Source organism: Eptesicus fuscus, chromosome 21, assembly GCF_027574615.1.
Source record: "Eptesicus fuscus isolate TK198812 chromosome 21, DD_ASM_mEF_20220401, whole genome shotgun sequence".
In the NCBI taxonomy this organism is placed as follows: domain Eukaryota; kingdom Metazoa; phylum Chordata; class Mammalia; order Chiroptera; family Vespertilionidae; genus Eptesicus; species Eptesicus fuscus.
Window position 1 is genome coordinate 19,533,863 of NC_072493.1, and position 20,108 is coordinate 19,553,970.

Consider the following 20,108-nt stretch of genomic DNA (forward strand, 5'->3'; position numbering starts at 1 on the left):
GCTGGGCTCGTGGAAAACCACCCCTCCCTCTGCTGATCACTGCCTTCCTCATGCTTTGTGGTGGCTTGAGGGGTATTCGTCTCCTTCTCCCTGTGCCTAAAATCCCACAATTAGCAATTCATTTCTTTGGGTTAAACATTGCTTTCTCCAGATCATCATCATTTGTACAAATAGTCACTCACACCCTAGTGTAAACAAGCCACTCAGATCTCCAGGCCCAGAGACGTGGGGCAGGGAGCTGGGTGGGGGAAGAGGGTAAGTGGCGGGGAATGGAGCAGGAGAGGAATGTGGAGTCTGTTGCAGACAGAATCTTCTGACCTTGAGAGTTTGCCGGGAGCTGGGATTTCTGAGGACCGTGGGTATCTGCCCGGCAAATTCCATGTCAGGAAAGGAGAGGCCCCAGGTGCTGGCAGGCAGAGCAGGAGGCGCGGCATCCCCCGGGGGTGGGCCAGGGCAGAGGGCGGGCCGCCTGGATCTGTTCCGCTGTGACAAGGTGCCCTCCGTGGCCTGCAGGCTTGCTACTTGCTGTCTGGTGACCAAGTGCTCAGGGACATACTGACCCCTCTGGGCTGACCTCCTGCCATTTTCTCCCTTAACTCAAGCCAGACCCGCCCACTTTCCCTTTCGATTTGTGTGTGCGGCTGGCACGGGGCAAGGCTGCCCGTGAGATCAGTACGAAGGGGATCCACCGTGGTCCTTCTCCCCTGCTCCTCACGCGGGGTGGGCAGAGCGGGGGCGGGGGGGGCACGCAGTCATCCTCATGACGAGGGGTGTCACCCAGCTTCCGTCTTCTGGGCAAGCCCTAAATCCACTCACTCCGAAGGGTCCCCCGACTTCCACCCTGGATCACTCCCGGGTTTTTACTCCGGTCTGTGCCAACTCTGCTTTTATTTACCTACTGTTTTCCTTTCAAACGATGCGCCTTTTTATTTAAGGAAGTGTATTTATTTATTTATTTATTTTAAAATATATTTTTATTGATTTCAGAGAGGAGGGGAGAGGGAGAGAGAGAAACATCAATGATGAGAGAAAAATCATGGATCGGCTGCCTCCTGCACGCCCCCTACGGGGCATCGGGCCTGCAACCCCGGCATGTGCCCTGACCGGGAATGGAACTGTGACCTCCTGGTCCATAGGTCGACGCTCAACCACGGGGCCACGCTGGTCGGGCTTACTGAAGTGTATCTAAACAGGAAACGTGCCATTACTATAAAAATGAAAACCGGCACGCCTTGCCATAAAAGAAGGCACAAATAGAAAGAACCACGAAGACACTGAAAACAAGGTGATGTTGGCAGTTTTTAGGGGCACAGGGTGGCCAGCGGGGGCTCGGGCGGAGACCTGCTCTCCCGGGCACAGAGGGGAGGAGGGTGGGCCACACAGGTGTAAGGCCAGAGCAGCGCTCGCCCGAGACGTCCTCTCTGGACCCAGAGAGCGCTGAGCGAGAGGAATGTCCTCATTCTGTGCTGCCCTTTGCCTGCTCTGTGCCATCTAGTCGTCTCGTGTCCTCCCTGGTCCTGGGGAGCCCCACACCTTGGGAAATACTCCCAGTGACACATTAGGACAATGGACACCTGGCCCCGCAGTCCCTGGGGTGGGGGAGGGAGGCTGGGGTGGGACCAGTCTCAGGATGTGGGACTTGGCACCAGGCCTCTCAGAGGTCGGGAAGGGGTTGCAGTGATGAATTTGGGGGGCTCCTGGCATGGAGAAAAGCAAGGAAATACCGCCCGGCCAGTGTGGCTCAGTGGTTGAGTGTCGAACCTGTGACCCAGCAGGTCACGGTTTGATTCCCGGTTGGGGCACATGCCCGGTTATGGGCTCGATCCCCCGTGTGGGGCGTGCAGGAGTCAGCCGATCCATGATTCTCTCTCATCATTGATGTTTCTGTCTCTCTCTCCCTCTCCCTTCCTCTCTGAATTCAATAAAAATATATTTAAAAACAAACTAAGAAACACCCAAAGGGGTCCCCCAACAGCAGTAACGCTCACTGCAAAGACAGGCTGCTACCCTCTCCATGGAGGCCTTCAAGAGAGCGAGGCTAGTGCCTTCTCCTCCCACCCCCAGGCCTGGGAAGGCATCATCCCCCCTTCCTTGGGATGGGGAAACTGAGGCCCAGAGGAGGGAAGCAGCTGAGCCAGGCTGTGCTAGGCCAGGCGCTAGGACTGCCCGCCCCCTCTCCCCCAGGCTCCCCATGCCTTCTCTGTGGCTGTACCCCGACTCCCTGCCACCCTGGGTCCTTGATGTGTCCCAGGCCCAGGGAATGCAGGTGGGGCTTTGGAGGCCTGGACTCCAGGCCGTGTCCTGGAGCTCCTGTGGCTTCCGTGGCATCACGGCTGCCTCTGTGGGTCCTGGGCTGGTGGCCGGGGCCGCGTGGCCCTCGGAGGCCTCTGGGCTCTGTGTCTTGTGTCTTGCACGTCCTGCGTGGAGCTCCGTGTGGGCCCTTTGGGAGGTGGCTGCCAGTGGCTGCTCCAAGCCTGCGTCTGTGTTCTCCCTCCCTCTTCCTCTCCTCCCTCTCTCTCTCTCTCTCTGTGTCCCCTCCTTCCTCTCCCCAAGTGCCTGCCACGAAAGAGCACCCGGAAGTGCAGGTGGAAGACACTGATGCTGACAGCCACCCCCCCATCGCGGAGGACAAGCCACCCTCACCCGAGCGGCTGCCACCTTCTCCTGCCAAGTCCGACACCCTCACGGTCCCGGGATCGGCCGCGGGGACCCGCAGGTCACCTTTTATGATTCTCATGGGCTTTCCGCAGCACTGTGCCACCTGCCCATTCGGCAGATGAGGAGACTGAGGCCAGAGAGGGGAAGCAGCTGGCCCGAGGTCACTCGGCGAGTTGGGGTTAGAACCGGGACTGTGCCCTCCCTTGCTGGTTCTCCTAATTCTCTGCAAAGAGCTCTCCAGGGAAGCCCTGTCCCTACTACCCTCAAATGCATGTCAGAAGGGGGTAGAATGTGACAAGCCTGAATTCTAACTCCGCTTTTTAAAAATAATTTTTTTTTAAAAAATATGTTTTTATTCATTTCAGAGAGAGGAAGGGAGAGGGAGAGAGAAAGAGAAACATCAATGACGAGAGAGAACCATTGATCGGCTGCCTCCTGCATGCCCCCTACTGGGGATGGAGCCCACAACCTGGGCATGTGCCCTGACCAGGAACTGAACTGTGACCTCCTGGTTCATGGGTCGATGCTCAGCCCCTGAGCCACGCTGGCCGGACGAGGGCAGTGACTTTAGACTGGGACGGGAAGGGAGAAGGATGTTTAGGCCGGGCCGGCTGAGAGATCAGTATCTCACTGCGTCGGGTGGATTTAGTCCCATTTTACAGAAGGGGAAACCGAGGCGGCTCAGAGAGTTTAAGCCACTGCCAAGGTCACACACTGGGAGGAGGCAGGGCTGGGTGGGAACTCAGGTTTGCCTGAGGCCAAGGCAATGCTGTTACGTTTATGTTCGGCCATTGAACGGATGTGGAGACTGAGGTCAGAGAGCAGCTGGGAACCTCCCCTCCCCCTTTCTGTGTCCCTGTGGGGAAGTGAGGACCCTTGGGCAGCAGCATCTCCTGCCCCATCCCCACCCAGGATTTGGCTCTGGGTGATCTGCGAGGGGCCGAGTCGCCCCCTTCCCCCGGGGGCCTGCCCTCGCTGAAGGCCCCTCCCATATTGTGTCTTTGCAGGAAGAGGCTGCCCTCCCAGGATGATGAAGCGGAAGAGATCCAGGAGCTGCCACCAGCCGAGACCCCCGTGGTCACCTGGTCCGACCCCCCCACCCCGCAGGGCACCGAGTGAGTGGGGCCCACCCCTGGGGCCTCGGAGAGTCAGAAGGCTGGGTGGGGATGGGTGGGCAAGAGGAGGTGAGTGGGGCGGGGATGGGGGGGACCATGGATGCTTTAAAATGTCTTTTTTATTGATTTTTAGAGAGAGAGAGGAAAGGAAAGGGAGAGAGACATCCATGAGAGAGAAACATCATTGATTGGCTACCTCCTGTACGCCCCACACGGGGGATCAAGCCCACAACCTGGGCAAGTGCCCTGGCTGGGAATTGAACCGTGACCTCTTGGTTTATGGGTTGACACTCAACCACTGAGCCATGCCGGCCGGACACCATGGATGGTTTTAGAACCCTCTACCACAAGGCAGCCTCTGCCAGTGACTTCCAAGAAGTGAGACAAGGCTGGGTCTCCAGATCTGAAAACACCGGTATTACACTCCACTCAGCGAGGGGGCACAGTGAGGCCACTCAGAGGACAGCTGACTTACATGTCTGCGTCCAGCCACCCAGGGCCCTCGCCACATGCCGAGTGGAATGTCAGGCAGACTCTTGCTCGTTCGTTTGTTCATTCATTCATTCATTCATTCAGTCTCTTTCTCTTGCTGTGAATTCATAAATTCCTGAAAGTTAAAAAGATATATAGTATATCTGGACTGTCCTCCCCTCCCCCCCCCAGCTATTTCTGAAGCCTAAATAACTAGCCCTGCCCCCCTCTGATCTGTCCCAGACACGTATCTCAGGTGAACCCCACACTAGGACTAATAGCCCTGAGCTGTGCTCACCCCTAGGTCACAGTGGAATCAAAGTTTTTTTCAGAACTGCCCATCTGACTTAGAGCCTGCACGGTTCATTTTCTTTTCTTTTTTAAAAAATGTATTTTTATTGATCGTAGAGAGGAAGCAAGAGGGAGAGAGAGAAATAGAAACATCAATGACGAGAGAGAATCATTGGTCGGCTGCCTCCTGCATACCCCACACTGGGGATCGAGTCCGCAACCCAGGCATGTGCCCTGACCAGGATGTGAACCATGACCTCCTGGTTCTTAGGTCGATGCTCAACCACTGGGCCACGTTGGCCAGGCTGCGCAGTGCGTTTTCTGAAAGCTGGGCCCTGGGCGTTACTCCCAGGCGGGCTTCCTGCCAGGAGATAACAAAGTGGGCTTGATATTTCTGATGTCCAAGGGATTCACCTCCTTCTGACTAGGTGGGGTCAGGTCTTGCCCGGGGCACAGGGGTCCTTTCCCACTCGGCCAGCTCAGCTTCACGTGGTGTTTCCATAGCGACCAGGACCGGGCGTCCTCCACCGCCAGCCAGAACAGCGCCATCATCAACGAGCGGCTGCAGGAGCTGGTGAAGCTCTTCAAGGAGCGGACGGAGAAGGTGAAGGAGAAGCTCATTGACCCGGACGTCACCTCCGATGAGGAGAGCCCCAAGCCCTGTGAGTCCAGAGCTGGGATGGTCCACCCAGGAGGGCTGGGGAGGGACCCCTAAAGCCCTGTTGACTTTGAGGGTGGTCCCCCAAATGATTAGGGTGTTTGAGAGAAGCCACATCCCCACTGTGTGGATTTTGGGGCCCTGTATGTAGAGATTTAGCTATATACCCAGGGGAGGGAAGAAGGTCAAAGTTCGGACCAAGGATCTAGTTGTACTTGGCTCCACTGTCCAACAGGGCAAGTACCCTCATGGGCTCTCCTTTTATTATTATTAAATATATTTTTATTGCCAAAACCGGTTTGGCTCAATGGATAGAGTGTCAGCCTGCAGACTGAAGGGTCCCAGGTTCGATTCTGGTCAAGGGCATGTACCTTGGTTGCGGGCACATCCCCAGTGGGGGGTGTGCAGGAGGCAGCTGATCGATGTTTCTAACTCTCTATCCCTCTCCCTTCCTCTCTTTAAAAAAATCAATAAAATATATTTTAAAAAATAAATATATTTTTATTGATTTCAGAGAGGAAGGGAGAGGGAGAGAGAGAAACATCAATGATGAGAGAATCATTGATCGGCTGCCTCCTGCACGCCCTCTACGGGGGATCAAGCCTGCAACCCGGGCATGTGCCCTGACTGGGAATCGAATCGTGACCTCCTGGTTCGGAGGTCAATGCTCAACTACTGAGCCACACCTGGCCAGGCGACCCTTCTGTCTTTATCCACTGGCATCAGGTGGTCCACCCTGGGACGTAGCTCATGGTCTCACACTCAGATGGTGTCCATAACTCACCATGGAGCCAGACAGTCTTGTTCACATGCCTCACTTGCAATGCTCTCATGGGGCTACCTGAATGTCTTCTGCTTTCCATGTGCCAGCAGGAAATATGGAACATGCTCTGTTGCTGGGGGGCGGGAGAGGGGTTTCTAGGTCTTTCCAAAGGAGGACCGTGCCTTAGAACTCACGGTGCCAGCAATGAACCGGCAGAGCCTTTGCAATCCTACGGCTAGGAACATAGCCATATTGAACCTGTAAGAGCCAATCTCTAGGTCACCCACCTCACCATCCACTGGCTGTGATCCCATTCAGTGTCTTGTTTTAGAGACACAGGAGCTGAGATTCCTGCTCTGAGGAACCTACAGCAATGTTGCCCTGGTTTCTGACCCTGGGGGGTGGAAGTCCTGGGTCCGAGGCGCTCCCGGCCCTACAGGGGGAACCAAAGGGATCCAAACAGATGCACAAACTGACACTCACCTGACACATCAACTTGCCCAGAAACGCCTCCTTTGGGCCGTTTCAGATTGGTGGCTGGGGAGCGAGTCTGGACAGGGGCCCAGGTCGCTGTGAGGAGGGAGCTTAGGGTTTTATTCCAGGAGAGCACCCTGGCATCTGCCCACAGAGCTGGGAGCCTTCTCTCTGCATCCTCTGCCTGAGCCTCAGGGCTGGGTCAGGGGTTACCAGCGTCATCCCACAGCTCCGGCCAAGCAAGCCCCGGAGCCGGCCACGGGCACGATGCCCGCCACGAACACGACGCCCGCCGGGGAGGCGCAGGCGGAGGAGGAGCACTACTGTGACATGCTCTGCTGCAAGTTCAAGCGCCGGCCCTGGCGGAAGTACGAGTTCCCCCGGAGCATCGACCCGCTGACCAGTGAGTCCTGGCTGGGCCGTGGGCATGGCCGCCATGTGACACGAGAGGCCGGGAGAGCGGGACGGGAATGGAGGGGCTGAGCCAGAGGTGGGCTGGGAGGCCGTGGACATCCAAGGCTGGTGACCCCAAAACAAGCAAACATATCCATGGAATGGGAAGACAAGATCACAGCCATCTGTCAGACAAGGGAACAAAGGCACAGAGAAGGTCACCGCCAACACACACAGCAGATGCTGGCGCCTGGGCCCCTGACTACTGACCAGGCCTCTCTGCTAGGCTCTTGCTGGCTCCTTCCTGGAGGTGCTGCTCTGAGCAGAAAGGGGAAGTTCTTCCCACATCTGAAGTGAATCCTCTCTTTTAGCCCATTTGATATTCCTCAGGAGTAACAGTCCTTCCTGTGTGCGCGGCTCTTTATAGTTTACAATCTCCCTGTGTTTCTTATATGACCTTCCCTTGTGACTTCTCTGAGGAGGGCAGGGCAGGTGCCACAGAGGGACTGTCCCAAGGTCACATAAGCAGTCATTTGGGAGACACTGGTGTCCACGGGGCCTCTAAAATGACCAGGTGATCTATGGTATCCATCTATCCATCCATCCATCCATCCATCCATCCATCCATCTATCATCCATCCATCTACCCATCCATCCATCCATCCATCCATCCATCCATCCATCCACCCATCTATCCATCCATCCATCCATCCATCCATCCACCCATCCATCCATCTATCCATCCATCCACCCGTCCATCCATCTATCATCCATCCATCCATCCATCCATCCATCCATCCATCCATCCATCCATCCATCCATCCATCCATCCACCCATCCATCCACCCATCCATCCATCCATCCATCCATCTATCCATCCACCCGTCCATCCATCCATCCATCATCCATCCCTCTACCCATCCATCCATCCATCTATCCATCCATCCACCTGTCCATCCATTCATCCATCCATCCATCCATCCATCCATCCATCCATCCATCCATCCATCCGTGTATCCAGCTGTCTATCTTCTGTGCATTACTTACTACTATGTATTTACTAAGGCAGGAACTAGATTTTACCCCCTCCAAGTTATAGGAGTGTCACACTTACATAGTGCTTATAGGAAAGTGCAGACAGACAAGTGGAACCAAGAGAGCCCCACCTGATTGCACTGGCTGAGGCTCTGGCTCGCCCCGGCCCCTCCCGTCCTCGCAGACCTGATGTACATCCTGTGGCTGTTCTTCGTGGTGCTGGCCTGGAACTGGAACTGCTGGCTGATCCCTGTGCGCTGGGCCTTCCCCTACCAGACGCCAGGCAACCTCCACTTCTGGCTGCTGATGGATTACCTGTGCGACCTCATCTACTTCCTGGACATCACCGTGTTCCAGATACGCCTGCAGTTTGTCAGGGGAGGGGACATCATTGTGAGTCACCGGCAGGCGGAGCAGGTGGCTGGGGGCTCCTTCCCCTCCTGGAAACCTGGAGGCTCTCCCCTGAGCTCAGCTGCTCCATTCTGGCTCCTCCTTGTCCAGGGGCTACAACTCTGATAGAAAGGTGGGGGCGGTCATTAGGGACTTCCATCGCGGCTCCCCATTTCACGGTCATTATTCCATTGCCTTCCAGACAGACAAAAAGGAGATGCGCAATAACTACCTGAAGTCTCCCCGCTTTAAGGTGTGTGCCAGGGATGAAGGTGGTACCTCAGGGGGCCCTGGGTGCTCCGGGGCAGGTGTGACGTGGTTCCCCAGGCTGTGCAGGCAGCAGCCTGTGGGTGGGAGGCCTTCTGCTCTACGCTTAGGCCCTCCTGGGCCTCCTGAGCTCACCTGTCCGCTGAGGGTAGAGGCCCCATCCCAGCCCGGGGTTTCCTGTGCACACTGTGCTGCCGCTGGGATTGCAGATGGACCTGCTCTGCCTGCTGCCCTTGGACTTGCTCTACCTGAAGTTCGGCGTGAACCCCCTCCTGCGGCTGCCCCGCTGTCTGAAGGTAGGCCAGGTGGCTTCCCAGCCACGGCCCTCCGCTGCACCAGCAGCACCGGGAATGGGAGGAGCGGGGAGGGTGTCCCCCTCGGAGAGGCAGGGCGAGTCCGATCTGGGTGCGAGCCCTGGCTCTGTCACTTCCTGCCTGTGTGCTTTGGGTGAGTGCTGAGTGCCCGTCTCCTCTCTGTAAAAGGAGAATGCTGATGCACATGTAAAACATGTACTAAGGTAACATGTATACAGCTATATAGTCAGATGCACACACATATATACAGTATAGCTGACCTTGAACAGCACGGGTTTGAACTGCGTGGGTCCACTTACGTAGATTTTTAAAAAATGAATACATATATTACTATAAATGTATTTTCTCTTCCTTATGACTTTCTTAATAATATTTTCTGCTCCCCAGCCTCCTTTATTGTAGAAATACAGTGTGTGATACGTACAACGTACAAAACATGTGTAAATCAACTGATTATGTTATCGGCAAGGCTTCCGGTCAAAGTAGGCTGTTAGTAGTTAAGTTCATGGGGAGCCCAAACTTGTACACGGACTTTCGACTGCACAGGGGTCCGCACCCCAACCCCCACGCTCTTCACTGTACGGAGCGATGGTCCACGGTGCTCAGCACAGAGCGCGGCTGTTATTATTACTTTTATTGTAAGTGAGGGGTTAGGGACACGGTTCACTAAAAGGTTGTTTTCTTTCTAAGCTAACACTGACAAGAGTCCTTACCTGGGACACAGGTGCCCTCCAAGGTTCAGGATCAGAGTGAGAAGGTCTAGGCGGCCCCTGAGATTAAACTGTCAGCACAGGATGGCGTGTCATTTCCAAAGGCAGAGGTGCCATGGTTCCCATCGGATTAGTAACTGGAGTTTCTGGCCCTGACCCTCTGAGGACTCAGGGCCTGTGATTTCGAATGTCCCCTCTCCAGCCCCCTCCCGAGTCCTGGCACCCGGGGGAACTGGGCTATGGGGTGAGGGCGGGGTGTCACCCACAGACCTCGGGCTGCCCTGATGCCTTGTTCTCCCTCTAGTACATGGCCTTCTTCGAGTTCAACAACCGCCTGGAATCCATCCTCAGCAAAGCCTACGTTTACAGGTGAGACACACACACACACACACACACACACACACAACACACACACACACATGGGCGCGCACACACACACATACACACAGACACACACCCTCCGTCCACGCTTCCCCTGGCCTGCAGGCCTCCGCACGGCCGGAAGCCGGGCCCCTTCCTGGCCCTCCTCGGAGGGATGTTTGTGTTTTAGGGAAGCAGGGATGTCCCGTTTCCCGCGATTGTGAGAAGGGTACACCTAGGTTGGCACGCATGGCTCACCCGTGTTTCCAGGGAGCAAAGCCTCTTTTTGGTCTCAGTTCAGGGAACTGACCCCTCTGCCCCAATCGCTCAAATCCACCTGGAGCAAGGACACAGCGGGCCATCGGGTGGATGTCCAAGGATGGCAGGCCAGGGCAGGCTCGGGGGCAGGGTCCTCTCCCCTCTCTCGTGGACTGGCACTTCCGCGCACACCTGTCCCTCCTCTGCCCCTGCCCACGACGCACTGCCCCAGGACTGTCTGCACAGGTCGCTCTGTGCCAAACCAGCCCTGGTCGTGACAGCGCTGTTCCGAGCCACCACTCCCAGCGCGCAGTCTCAAAAGAGCGTCCGGTTGGCTCAGTTCATTGGCTGCTCTGCTGTCTCTATTGGCCAGGGACCGCCCCCCCAGGCAGTTGGGCAAGGCCATGCAGCTCTCAGGGATGTCTGTGGGGTGGGTGCCGGGAGAGATGAGGTCGGCTTGGTCCCTGCGTGCCTGACCCTGGTGAGATGTCACGGCCACCCTTCCCGCTGCATGTTCACGCCTTTCCTTCCCTGGCAGGGTTATCAGGACCACCGCCTACTTGCTCTACAGCTTGCACTTGAACTCGTGCCTGTATTACTGGGCATCGGCCTATCAGGGCATTGGCTCCACCCACTGGGTGTACGATGGCGTGGGAAACAGGTGAGCCAGCCTTCCTCCCGGGCCGTACTCCCCACACAGCGACTCCCATACACAAGTCCCATCCCCGCATGCTCCCCAGGCCTCCTCCATCCCAAGGAACCTCCACCGTGATGAGGTTGAGGGGCCAAGTCTCCCATCCTGGCTAAGCTAACATCTGAGCCTCTGCCGCGTGCCAGGCAGAGGGGGCTCAGACATGAGCCAGACCTGCTGGAGAGCCCCTGCAGCGTCCCGGAGTCTAGCAGAGATGGCAGAGTCACCGCATGTGTGCATTGGGGTGGGTACCCTAAGGGCACAGCTGAGAGGGAATGAGGCCACCACACCTTAGCACAGCTCCCGGGCGTCCCTGACCTGGCGGGGGCTGGCCAACAAGGCGAAACCTACTTGCCCTTTTGGGCCGGCATGGCTCAGTGGTTGAGCGTCGACCTTTGAACCAAGAGATCACAGTTCGATCCCCTGTTGGGCACATGTCCAGGTTGCGGGCTCGATCCCCGGCGGGGGTGTGTGTGCAGAAGGCAGCCAATCGATGATTCACTCTCATCGATGTTTCGCTCTCTCTCTCTCTCTCTCTCTCTCCCTCTCCCTTCCTCTTTGAAATAAATTAAAAAAATTTGTTTTTTTTAAAAAGAAGAAACCTACTTGCCCATCCAGAGAGCTGCCATACACTGTGCTCAGATGATGATGATGATGATGGTAATGATAATAATGCTAATAGCAGGAACCACAGAGCAGTTATAATGTACCAGCCCTGCTAACACAGTCACTCACTTAATCCTCCCAACAAGCACCCAAGAGAGGTACAGTCATTGCCCCCGTTTTACAGACCAGGTAACAGGTGTGCCGTGACCTCTGAGGGCAGCACAGTTCCCAAGTTAGAGAGCTGGGATTTGAACCCAGGCAGAGTGGCTACAGCATCATAAACATCTGCCTGGGGCTGTAGAGGTGGAACGAGAGGCCAGTTCGGAAAGACTGCCTTTGATCTTGGCCTTGGCAGGTGGAGAGAAGGGGCAGAGAATGCCTGGGGGAGGGAGCACCATGAAGAAAGGTGTGGCGTTGCAGGACGATGGAGCTGAGGAGTGGGGTGCAGCTTTGTGTCTCCGGAGGGGACAGGGTGTGGAATGACTTGGGAAGGTAGGCGGGGCCTGGTTGCCCAGCAGCCTCCCTACCTGAGCAGGTCCAGCCTCACCGTCTAGGCCTTCGCTGTTCGACACTGGAGCCACTAGCCACACGGGCTACCGAGCACGTGAAACGCAGGTGCAACTGAGATGTGTGGGACACACTGGCTTTTCGAAGGAGCAGTCCCTGGCTTTATTAAGACTCTCAGAGGAGTCTGTACCCCAACAAGCTATGGATCCATGTCCTGGGGCTGGGCCCGGCACCCCCATCGCGGGCACAGGGAGGAGTGGCCAGCAGGGAGGGGAGAACAGAGCCTTCCTCCTGTAGGGCCCCTGGGAGCTCCAGGTGCTCAGCGTGGAGGGCACCCCTTTTTTGGCAACACTGCTCTTTTCCAAAGGAAATCCTACAGGGAACCCCGATATATGGCCAAAGCACAAGTAGCGAGGGAGGATTCCTCTACTAGTCCAATACCAGGGGTGATTATAATTTTCATAACAGCGACCGTTTGTCGAGTGTCTGCTACGGGCTGGGGCTTGAGCACCCAAGTTCCCACATATCTGGTCCTTCATCCTGCAGGGTCCCCACTGACCTGGTAGCATGGCAGTCAAGGCTGCAGGGAGGCCCCTGAGATGTGCCATGCCAGTGGAAGGTCCCTCCCACCAGGAAGGGTTTGGGGAAAGGCTGAGGTTTGCTGACATCACGCCTGTTTTCTTCCTGTCGGCCCCGCAGCTCCCAGCTTCCTTGCTCAGTCCAGCTAAAGGCTGTTCCTGCGCCCTCTGGTGGCCAGGACCGGTACGACAGGGGACTTCCCAGGGCCGGCCTGTGTTGTCCTGAGATTTCCCTGCACCAGGTGGAAAGGAGGGACAGGGCGGCTCAAAGCCCTGCCCCCGGCCTCCAGCTAATCAGAGCCAGAGACCCCTCCCCTCCCATTGCCAACCACCGCTGCTTCCCGCCCCCATTACGTGTTTGCTCGCCTGTCCCCACTAGATGGTGAACTTCTTGAGGTCGCGGGAGCCTATTGTTCCCACAGCAGGCAGGCACGTGGCAGGTGCCAGCCACAGTGAAGGCGCTGACGGGTGGCATTTACTGAGAGCCCACCTGGGCCAGGTGTTCTTCTAGCACCTCAGCTGGCCTCGTGGTCACCTGTGATGGATGTTTTCTATGAACACACCCACTTGAGGGAAGGAAGCTGGGCTTGGTCCAGGTTATGCAGCTGGAGGGTGGCAGCGCTGGGTTTGCATCCAGGCAGCCCGGCTTCAGGGCCCCGTGTTCCTTTAAAAAAAAAAAAAATATATATATATATATATATTTCGGAGAGGACGGGAGAGGAAGAGAGAGATAGAAACATCAATGATGAGACAGAATCATGGATCAGCTGCCTTCTGCACGCCCCACACTGGGAGTCGAGTGTCAATCTGGACATGTTCCCTGACCGGGAATCGAACTGTGACCTCCTGGTGCAAAGGTCGATGCTCAGCCACTGAGCCATGGCGGCCGGGCAGGGTTTTCTTTCTTGCACGAGGCACACCTGTCAGAGCCACGCCACCTGGGTCGCGGAGCGGGGCTGTGATGCCTGAGCCGCCCTTCCTCTTCCTCCCCAGTTACATTCGCTGCTACTACTGGGCTGTGAAGACCCTCATCACCATCGGCGGGCTGCCCGACCCCAAGACGCTGTTTGAAATCGTCTTCCAGCTGCTGAACTATTTCACGGGCGTCTTCGCCTTCTCCGTGATGATCGGACAGGTAGCTGGGTCACTGGTCCGGCTTCCCACACCTGCCTGCGCCCCAGCCTTTCAGACGAAGCCTGGGAGCCTGGGCTCGGGGGCCCATCCCCTCGGGGCGGTGGCTTCCCTGGGAAATGCCCCTCCTTTGGGAAGTCCGGAGAGCTGGCTCACTGGTTTCTGCAGAGGCTGAGGAACGGGGCTGCGCCCTTGGAGAGAGCAACCCCTGGAGCGGGGATTCTGATGTGCTGGGGGCCTATCTCCCATTCTAGTCAGTGCAGGAGGCGACACTCAGCGGTCCTCAGAGTTACCTTTGAGGGGCCCCGCCCTCACCGGGCGTATTTCCTGCAGCCTGGGGTCCAAGTGCCCCTGGCACCAAGCGGCTGTGTGGTCTCAGCATCAGCCCAGCCCCTGGGACCTGAGGCCGCCCAGGGGGCCAGCAGCCTCGCCCCCGATTACCCCCCCCTCCTTGGAGACAGACTCCCCGCCAGCAACTCCTTCCCTGGGTGGACATGGGCCTCCCTCTCTCTGAACCCCCACTGCACCCTGGTCTGTATGAAGTTAATGTGCCCGTGTCCCACATCCCCAAAGCCCATGGAACGGCCCCGTTCTGACCCAGCGGCTTCCTCACCTCCCCCCCGCCCCCTCCCCCCCCCTGCCACCTTGCCCCAGATGCGAGATGTGGTGGGGGCCGCCACGGCGGGGCAGACCTACTACCGCAGCTGCATGGACAGCACCGTGAAGTACATGAACTTCTACAAGATCCCCAGGTCCGTGCAGAACCGTGTCAAGACCTGGTACGAGTACACCTGGCACTCCCAAGGCATGCTGGGTAAGACTCCCCCTGCAGCCACCCACCCTCCTGGGCCTGCCCTCGTCCTGTGACTCCGAGGCCAGCCTGGGGCCTCTGTTGGCTGTGTCCCTACATTTAAGTGAGAGGGGCTGGGAGGCCTATGGGGCACCCGGAGCTGGGCCGTCAGGAGGCCCTGGAGACTCGAGGGGGCTTGTCTTCTGGGCGCTCTGCCCACCTCACTTCACCCACCTCAGAATGGGCACTCATTGGAGATGGGAGTACAACCCAGTCAGGAGAAAAGAAAGCCTCTCTCTCTCTCTCTCTCTCTCTCTCTCTCTGTCTCCAAATATATACATATGTATGTATAGATTTCTTTGTAAATTTGTGCTCAGTAATTCTTTCAAAGTGGGAGAATCTTACCTGAAATTTCTTGCAGATGTAGAAAGATTTTCACAGGTTCTAAAGGGAACCCTTAATGGAATCTGAATATGCTAATCATATGTTAATCATTTAAAATTTCCCAGTTTCCTTTTTATCTCTGGGAGCTAGTCATTTTGTTCTCAGAGCCTAGACGTGATTTTGGAGGCCTCTGAAAAGCCCGTAAGCCACCCTATTGTGCCTCAGAGCCCCCCAACTTCTCCAGCCAAATAAAAGGGCCCGTTGCCTCTGTGGGGTTCCCTCTGGTCTCAAAGAAGCCACACCTGAGCCTAAGGTCGTGGCAGTCTGTGGCCACGAGTGTCAGGATCTTGGTTACTATCGGTTGCTAGTGCCTGTGACTCTACAAGGGATGCTGCATTACCCCATTCCCCGCAGTGACAGCTTTGTGACATGGGCATCTCACCCCCTTTCCCAGGGGAGCAGATCACCAGAGGGCTCTGACCGGCCCAGGCTCGCTCAGAGCTGGAGCCCATAAATCATCGGGTGCAGTGGGCGGGGCATCAGGGTGGGGACCGGTAGGGCATTTCCTGTCTCCAGGGACCAACATTCATCCATGCCAGGCTCTCTGCCGGGCACCACAGACCTCCTGGTGGGCAAAACAGTCTCGATCCCTCCCTTCCCGGGACAGACTCTGGCGCCCACGGCCTGGGTGGGCTCCTGTGTCCATCCCCTGGGGCTTCGTGGCCGTGGGCAGGCCACTGCTTCCCCAGCCTCCCCGTCCTCGCCTGTAAAGTGGGGGTTATAGTAGTGGGCCTCTGGGGTTGCTGGGAGAATGAATGAAATCACTTTGTAAAGCATTCTGTAAAAACACTGCTCGCTCTAGGTACCTGAGCTCTTGCTGATGTTGTCATAGTGTGAGGAGGGAAGGTAGATCGCGTACACACAATTGCAATGAAGGGTGTGATAAGTGCTGTGGCACAGGGACTGCTGACGTCATAGGTAGGGGGTGCGTCTCAAGGGAAGGCTTCCTGGAGGAGGTGACATTAGCACTGGTTTCTGAAGGACGAGTGGGAGTTAACCATGAAGGTGCACACAAGGGAGTGGCATCTGCGAAGGCAAGAGAGGGTGCTCTCCTGTCTACAGCGGGTCTGGTGAGAGGGATGGCGTAGCGGGGCCGAGTGCAGTGTGGATAGGCCGGGTGCAGTGTGGATGGGGCCGGGTGCAGTGTGGATGGGCCGGGTGCAGTGTGGATGGGGCCGGGTGCAGTGTGGATGGGGCCGGGTGCAGTGTGGATGGGGCCGGGTGCAGTGTGGATGGGGCCGGGTGCAGTGTGGATGGGGCCGGGTGCAGTGTGGATGGGCCGGGTGCAGTGTGGATGGGGCCGGGTGCAGTGTGGATGGGGCCGGGTGCAGTATGGATGGGCTGGGTGCAGTATGGATGGGCTGGGTGCAGTGTGGATGGGGCCGGGTGCAGTGTGGATGGGGCCGGGTGCAGTGTGGATGGGGCCGGGTGCAGTGTGGATGGGGCCGGGTGCAGTGTGGATGGGCTGGGTGCAGTGTGGATGGGGCCGGGTGCAGTGTGGATGGGGCCGGGTGCAGTGTGGATGGGGCCGGGTGCAGTGTGGATGGGGCCGGGTGCAGTGTGGATGGGGCCGGGTGCAGTGTGGATAGGCCGGGTGCAGTGTGGATGGGGCCGGGTGCAGTGTGGATGGGGCCGGGTGCAGTGTGGATGGGGCCGGGTGCAGTTTGGATGGGCCGGGTGCAGTGTGGATGGGGCCGGGTGCAGTGTGGATGGGCCGGGTGCAGTGTGGATAGGCCGGGTGCAGTGTGGATGGGCCAGGTGCAGTGTGGATGGGGCCGGGTGCAGTGTGGATAGGCCGGGTGCAGTGTGGATGGGCCAGGTGCAGTGTGGATGGGCCGGGTGCAGTGTGGATGGGACTGGGTACAGTGTGGATGGGGCCGGGTGCAGTGTGGATGGGGCCGGGTGCAGTGTGGATGGGGTTGGGTGCAGTGTGGATGGGGCCGGGTACAGTGTGGATGGGCCAGGTGCAGTGTGGATGGGCCAGGTGCAGTGTGGATGGGACTGGGTGCAGTATGGATGGGGCCGGGTGCAGTGTGGATGGGGCCGGGTGCAGTGTGGATAGGCCGGGTGCAGTGTGGATGGGGCCGGGTGCAGTGTGGATGGGCCAGGTGCAGTGTGGATGGGCCAGGTGCAGTGTGGATGGGGCCGGGTACAGTGTGGATGGGGCCGGGTGCAGTGTGGATGGGGCCGGGTGCAGTGTGGATAGGCCGGGTGCAGTGTGGATAGGCCGGGTGCAGTGTGGATGGGCCAGGTGCAGTGTGGATGGGCCAGGTGCAGTGTGGATGGGACTGGGTACAGTGTGGATGGGGCCGGGTGCAGTGTGGATGGGGCCAGGTGCAGTGTGGATAGGCCGGGTGCAGTGTGGATAGGCCGGGTGCAGTGTGGATGGGGCCGGGTGCAGTGTGGATGGGGCCGGGTGCAGTGTGGATGGGCCAGGTGCAGTGTGGATGGGCCAGGTGCAGTGTGGATGGGACTGGGTACAGTGTGGATGGGGCCGGGTGCAGTGTGGATGGGGCCGGGTGCAGTGTGGATAGGCCGGGTGCAGTGTGGATAGGCCGGGTGCAGTGTGGATGGGGCCGGGTGCAGTGTGGATAGGCCGGGTGCAGTGTGGATAGGCCGGGTGCAGTGTGGATGGGCCAGGTGCAGTGTGGATGGGACTGGGTACAGTGTGGATGGGGCCGGGTGCAGTGTGGATAGGCCGGGTGCAGTGTGGATGGGGCCGGGTGCAGTGTGGATGGGCCAGGTGCAGTGTGGATGGGGTTGGGTGCAGTGTGGATGGAGCCGGGTGCACTGTGGATGGGGCCGGGTGCAGTGTGGATGGGACCGGGTACAGTGTGGATGGGGCCGGGTGCAGTGTGGATGGGCCGGGTGCAGTGTGGATGGGCCAGGTGCAGTGTGGATGGGCCAGGTGCAGTGTGGATGGGCCAGGTGCAGTGTGGATGGGCCAGGTGCAGTGTGGATGGTACTGGGTACAGTGTGGATGGGGCCGGGTGCAGTGTGGATGGGGCCGGGTGCAGTGTGGATGGGCCGGGTGCAGTGTGGATGGGACTGGGTGCAGTGTGGATGGGGCCGGGTGCAGTGTGGATGGGGCCGGGTGCAGTGTGGATGGGGCCGGGTGCAGTGTGGATGGGGTCGGGTGCAGTGTGGATGGGGCCGGGTGCAGTGTGGATGGGGCCGGGTGCAGTGTGGATAGGCCGGGTGCAGTGTGGATGGGGCCGGGTGCAGTGTGGATGGGCCAGGTGCAGTGTGGATGGGCCAGGTGCAGTGTGGATGGTACTGGGTACAGTGTGGATGGGGCCGGGTGCAGTGTGGATGGGGCCGGGTGCAGTGTGGATGGGCCGGGTGCAGTGTGGATGGGGCCGGGTGCAGTGTGGATGGGCCGGGTGCAGTGTGGATGGGGCTGGGTACAGTGTGGATGGGGCAGGTGCAGTGTGGATGGGCTGGATGCAGTGTGGACGGGGCCGGGTGCAGTGTGGATGGGGCCGGGTGCAGTGTGGATGGGGCCGGTGCAGTGTGGATGGGCTGGGTGCAGTGTGGATGGGGCCGGGTGCAGTGTGGATGGGACTGGGTGCAGTGTGGATGGGGCCGGGTGCAGTGTGGATGGGGCCGGGTGCAGTGTGGATGGGACTGGGTGCAGTGTGGATGGGGCCGGGTGCAGTGTGGATGGGGCCGGGTGCAGTGTGGATGGGGCCGGGTGCAGTGTGGATGGGCCGGGTGCAGTGTGGATGGGCCGGGTGCAGTATGGATGGGCCGGGTGCAGTGTGGATGGGGCCGGGTGCAGTGTGGATGGGGCCGGGTGCAGTGTGGATGGGGCCGGGTGCAGTGTGGATGGGGCCGGGTGCAGTGTGGATGGGCTGGGTGCAGTGTGGATGGGGCCGGGTGCAGTGTGGATGGTACTGGGTACAGTGTGGATGGGGCCGGGTGCAGTGTGGATGGGGCCGGGTGAAGTGTGGATGGGCCGGGTGCAGTGTGGATGGGGCCGGGTGCAGTATGGATGGGCCGGGTGCAGTGTGGATGGGGCCGGGTGCAGTGTGGATGGGCCGGGTGCAGTGTGGATGGGCTGGGTGCAGTGTGGATGGGGCCGGGTGCAGTGTGGATGGGGCCGGGTGCAGTGTGGATGGGGCCGGGTGCAGTGTGGATGGGGCCGGGTGCAGTGTGGATGGGCCGGGTGCAGTGTGGATGGGGCCGGGTGCAGTGTGGATGGGCCAGGTGCAGTGTGGATGGGGCCGGGTGCAGTGTGGATGGGCCGGGTGCAGTGTGGATGGGCAGGGTGCAGTGTGGATGGGGCCGGGTGCAGTGTGGATGGGCCGGGTGCAGTGTGGATGGGGCCGGGTGCAGTGTGGATGGGCAGGGTGCAGTGTGGATGGGGCCGGGTGCAGTGTGGATGGGGCCGGGTGCAGTGTGGATGGGGCCGGGTGCAGTGTGGATGGGGCCGGGTGCAGTGTGGATGGGCCGGGTGCAGTGTGGATGGGGCCGGGTGCGGTGCAGTGTGGATGGGGCGGGTGCAGTGTGGATGGGGCCGGGTGCAGTGTGGATGGGGCCGGGTGCAGTGTGGATGAGGCCGGGTGCAGTGTGGATGGGGCCCGGTGCAGTGTGGATGGGCTGGGTGCAGTGTGGATGGGGCCGGGTGCAGTGTGGATTCAGCCTACGTGGCGGGGAGAAGCCTGGCTGAGCCTCTGACTGTCGCCAGGGTCTCGTTTGCAGATGAGTCGGAGCTGATGGTGCAGCTTCCAGACAAGATGCGGCTGGACCTGGCCATCGACGTGAACTACGACATCGTCAGCAAAGTGGCGCTTTTCCAGGTACCCCCCACCGCCCGCACCTCCGGGCTCGGGGAGGCCGAGCCCCGCCTTCCTCTGACCGGGCTCCTGGCTGCTCCCCAACAGGGCTGTGACCGGCAGATGATCTTTGACATGCTCAAGCGGCTGCGCTCTGTCGTCTACCTGCCCAATGACTACGTGTGCAAGAAGGTGAGGGGCCGAGGCGGCCACGGCGCCGGCTGGGATTCACCCCCGGCCCCCGGCTGTCGAGAGCTGGGCTGGGGAGGCGGGGGCTGTGAGGGCCCAGCGAGGCTGGGGCGCAGGGAAGGTGGGATTGGCAGGGAAGGGGAGAGTGGCCATAGCTCCGTGCGCTGGCCAGCCGGCCGCAGGGACCCTGGTTCCGTGGCACAGGAGGCTTTGCCCGGCTCCGGGCACTGAACTCAG

General features: G+C 59.0%; 1 protein-coding gene across 1 annotated transcript in view; it reads left to right on the plus strand.

The window, feature by feature from the left end:
• The window catches only part of CNGB1 (cyclic nucleotide gated channel subunit beta 1), a 48,112-nt gene that overhangs the window by 17,023 nt on the left and 10,981 nt on the right, over positions 1-20,108 (plus strand). Inside the window, exons 16-28 of the mRNA XM_054711098.1 lie at positions 2,554-2,716; positions 3,666-3,773; positions 5,040-5,197; positions 6,660-6,833; positions 8,043-8,251; positions 8,451-8,501; positions 8,725-8,811; positions 9,844-9,908; positions 10,696-10,818; positions 13,533-13,674; positions 14,325-14,484; positions 19,609-19,706; positions 19,791-19,874. Coding sequence (XP_054567073.1) covers positions 2,554-2,716; positions 3,666-3,773; positions 5,040-5,197; positions 6,660-6,833; positions 8,043-8,251; positions 8,451-8,501; positions 8,725-8,811; positions 9,844-9,908; positions 10,696-10,818; positions 13,533-13,674; positions 14,325-14,484; positions 19,609-19,706; positions 19,791-19,874 — 1,622 coding nt within the window. The remainder of the gene's footprint in view (positions 1-2,553; positions 2,717-3,665; positions 3,774-5,039; positions 5,198-6,659; positions 6,834-8,042; positions 8,252-8,450; positions 8,502-8,724; positions 8,812-9,843; positions 9,909-10,695; positions 10,819-13,532; positions 13,675-14,324; positions 14,485-19,608; positions 19,707-19,790; positions 19,875-20,108) is intronic.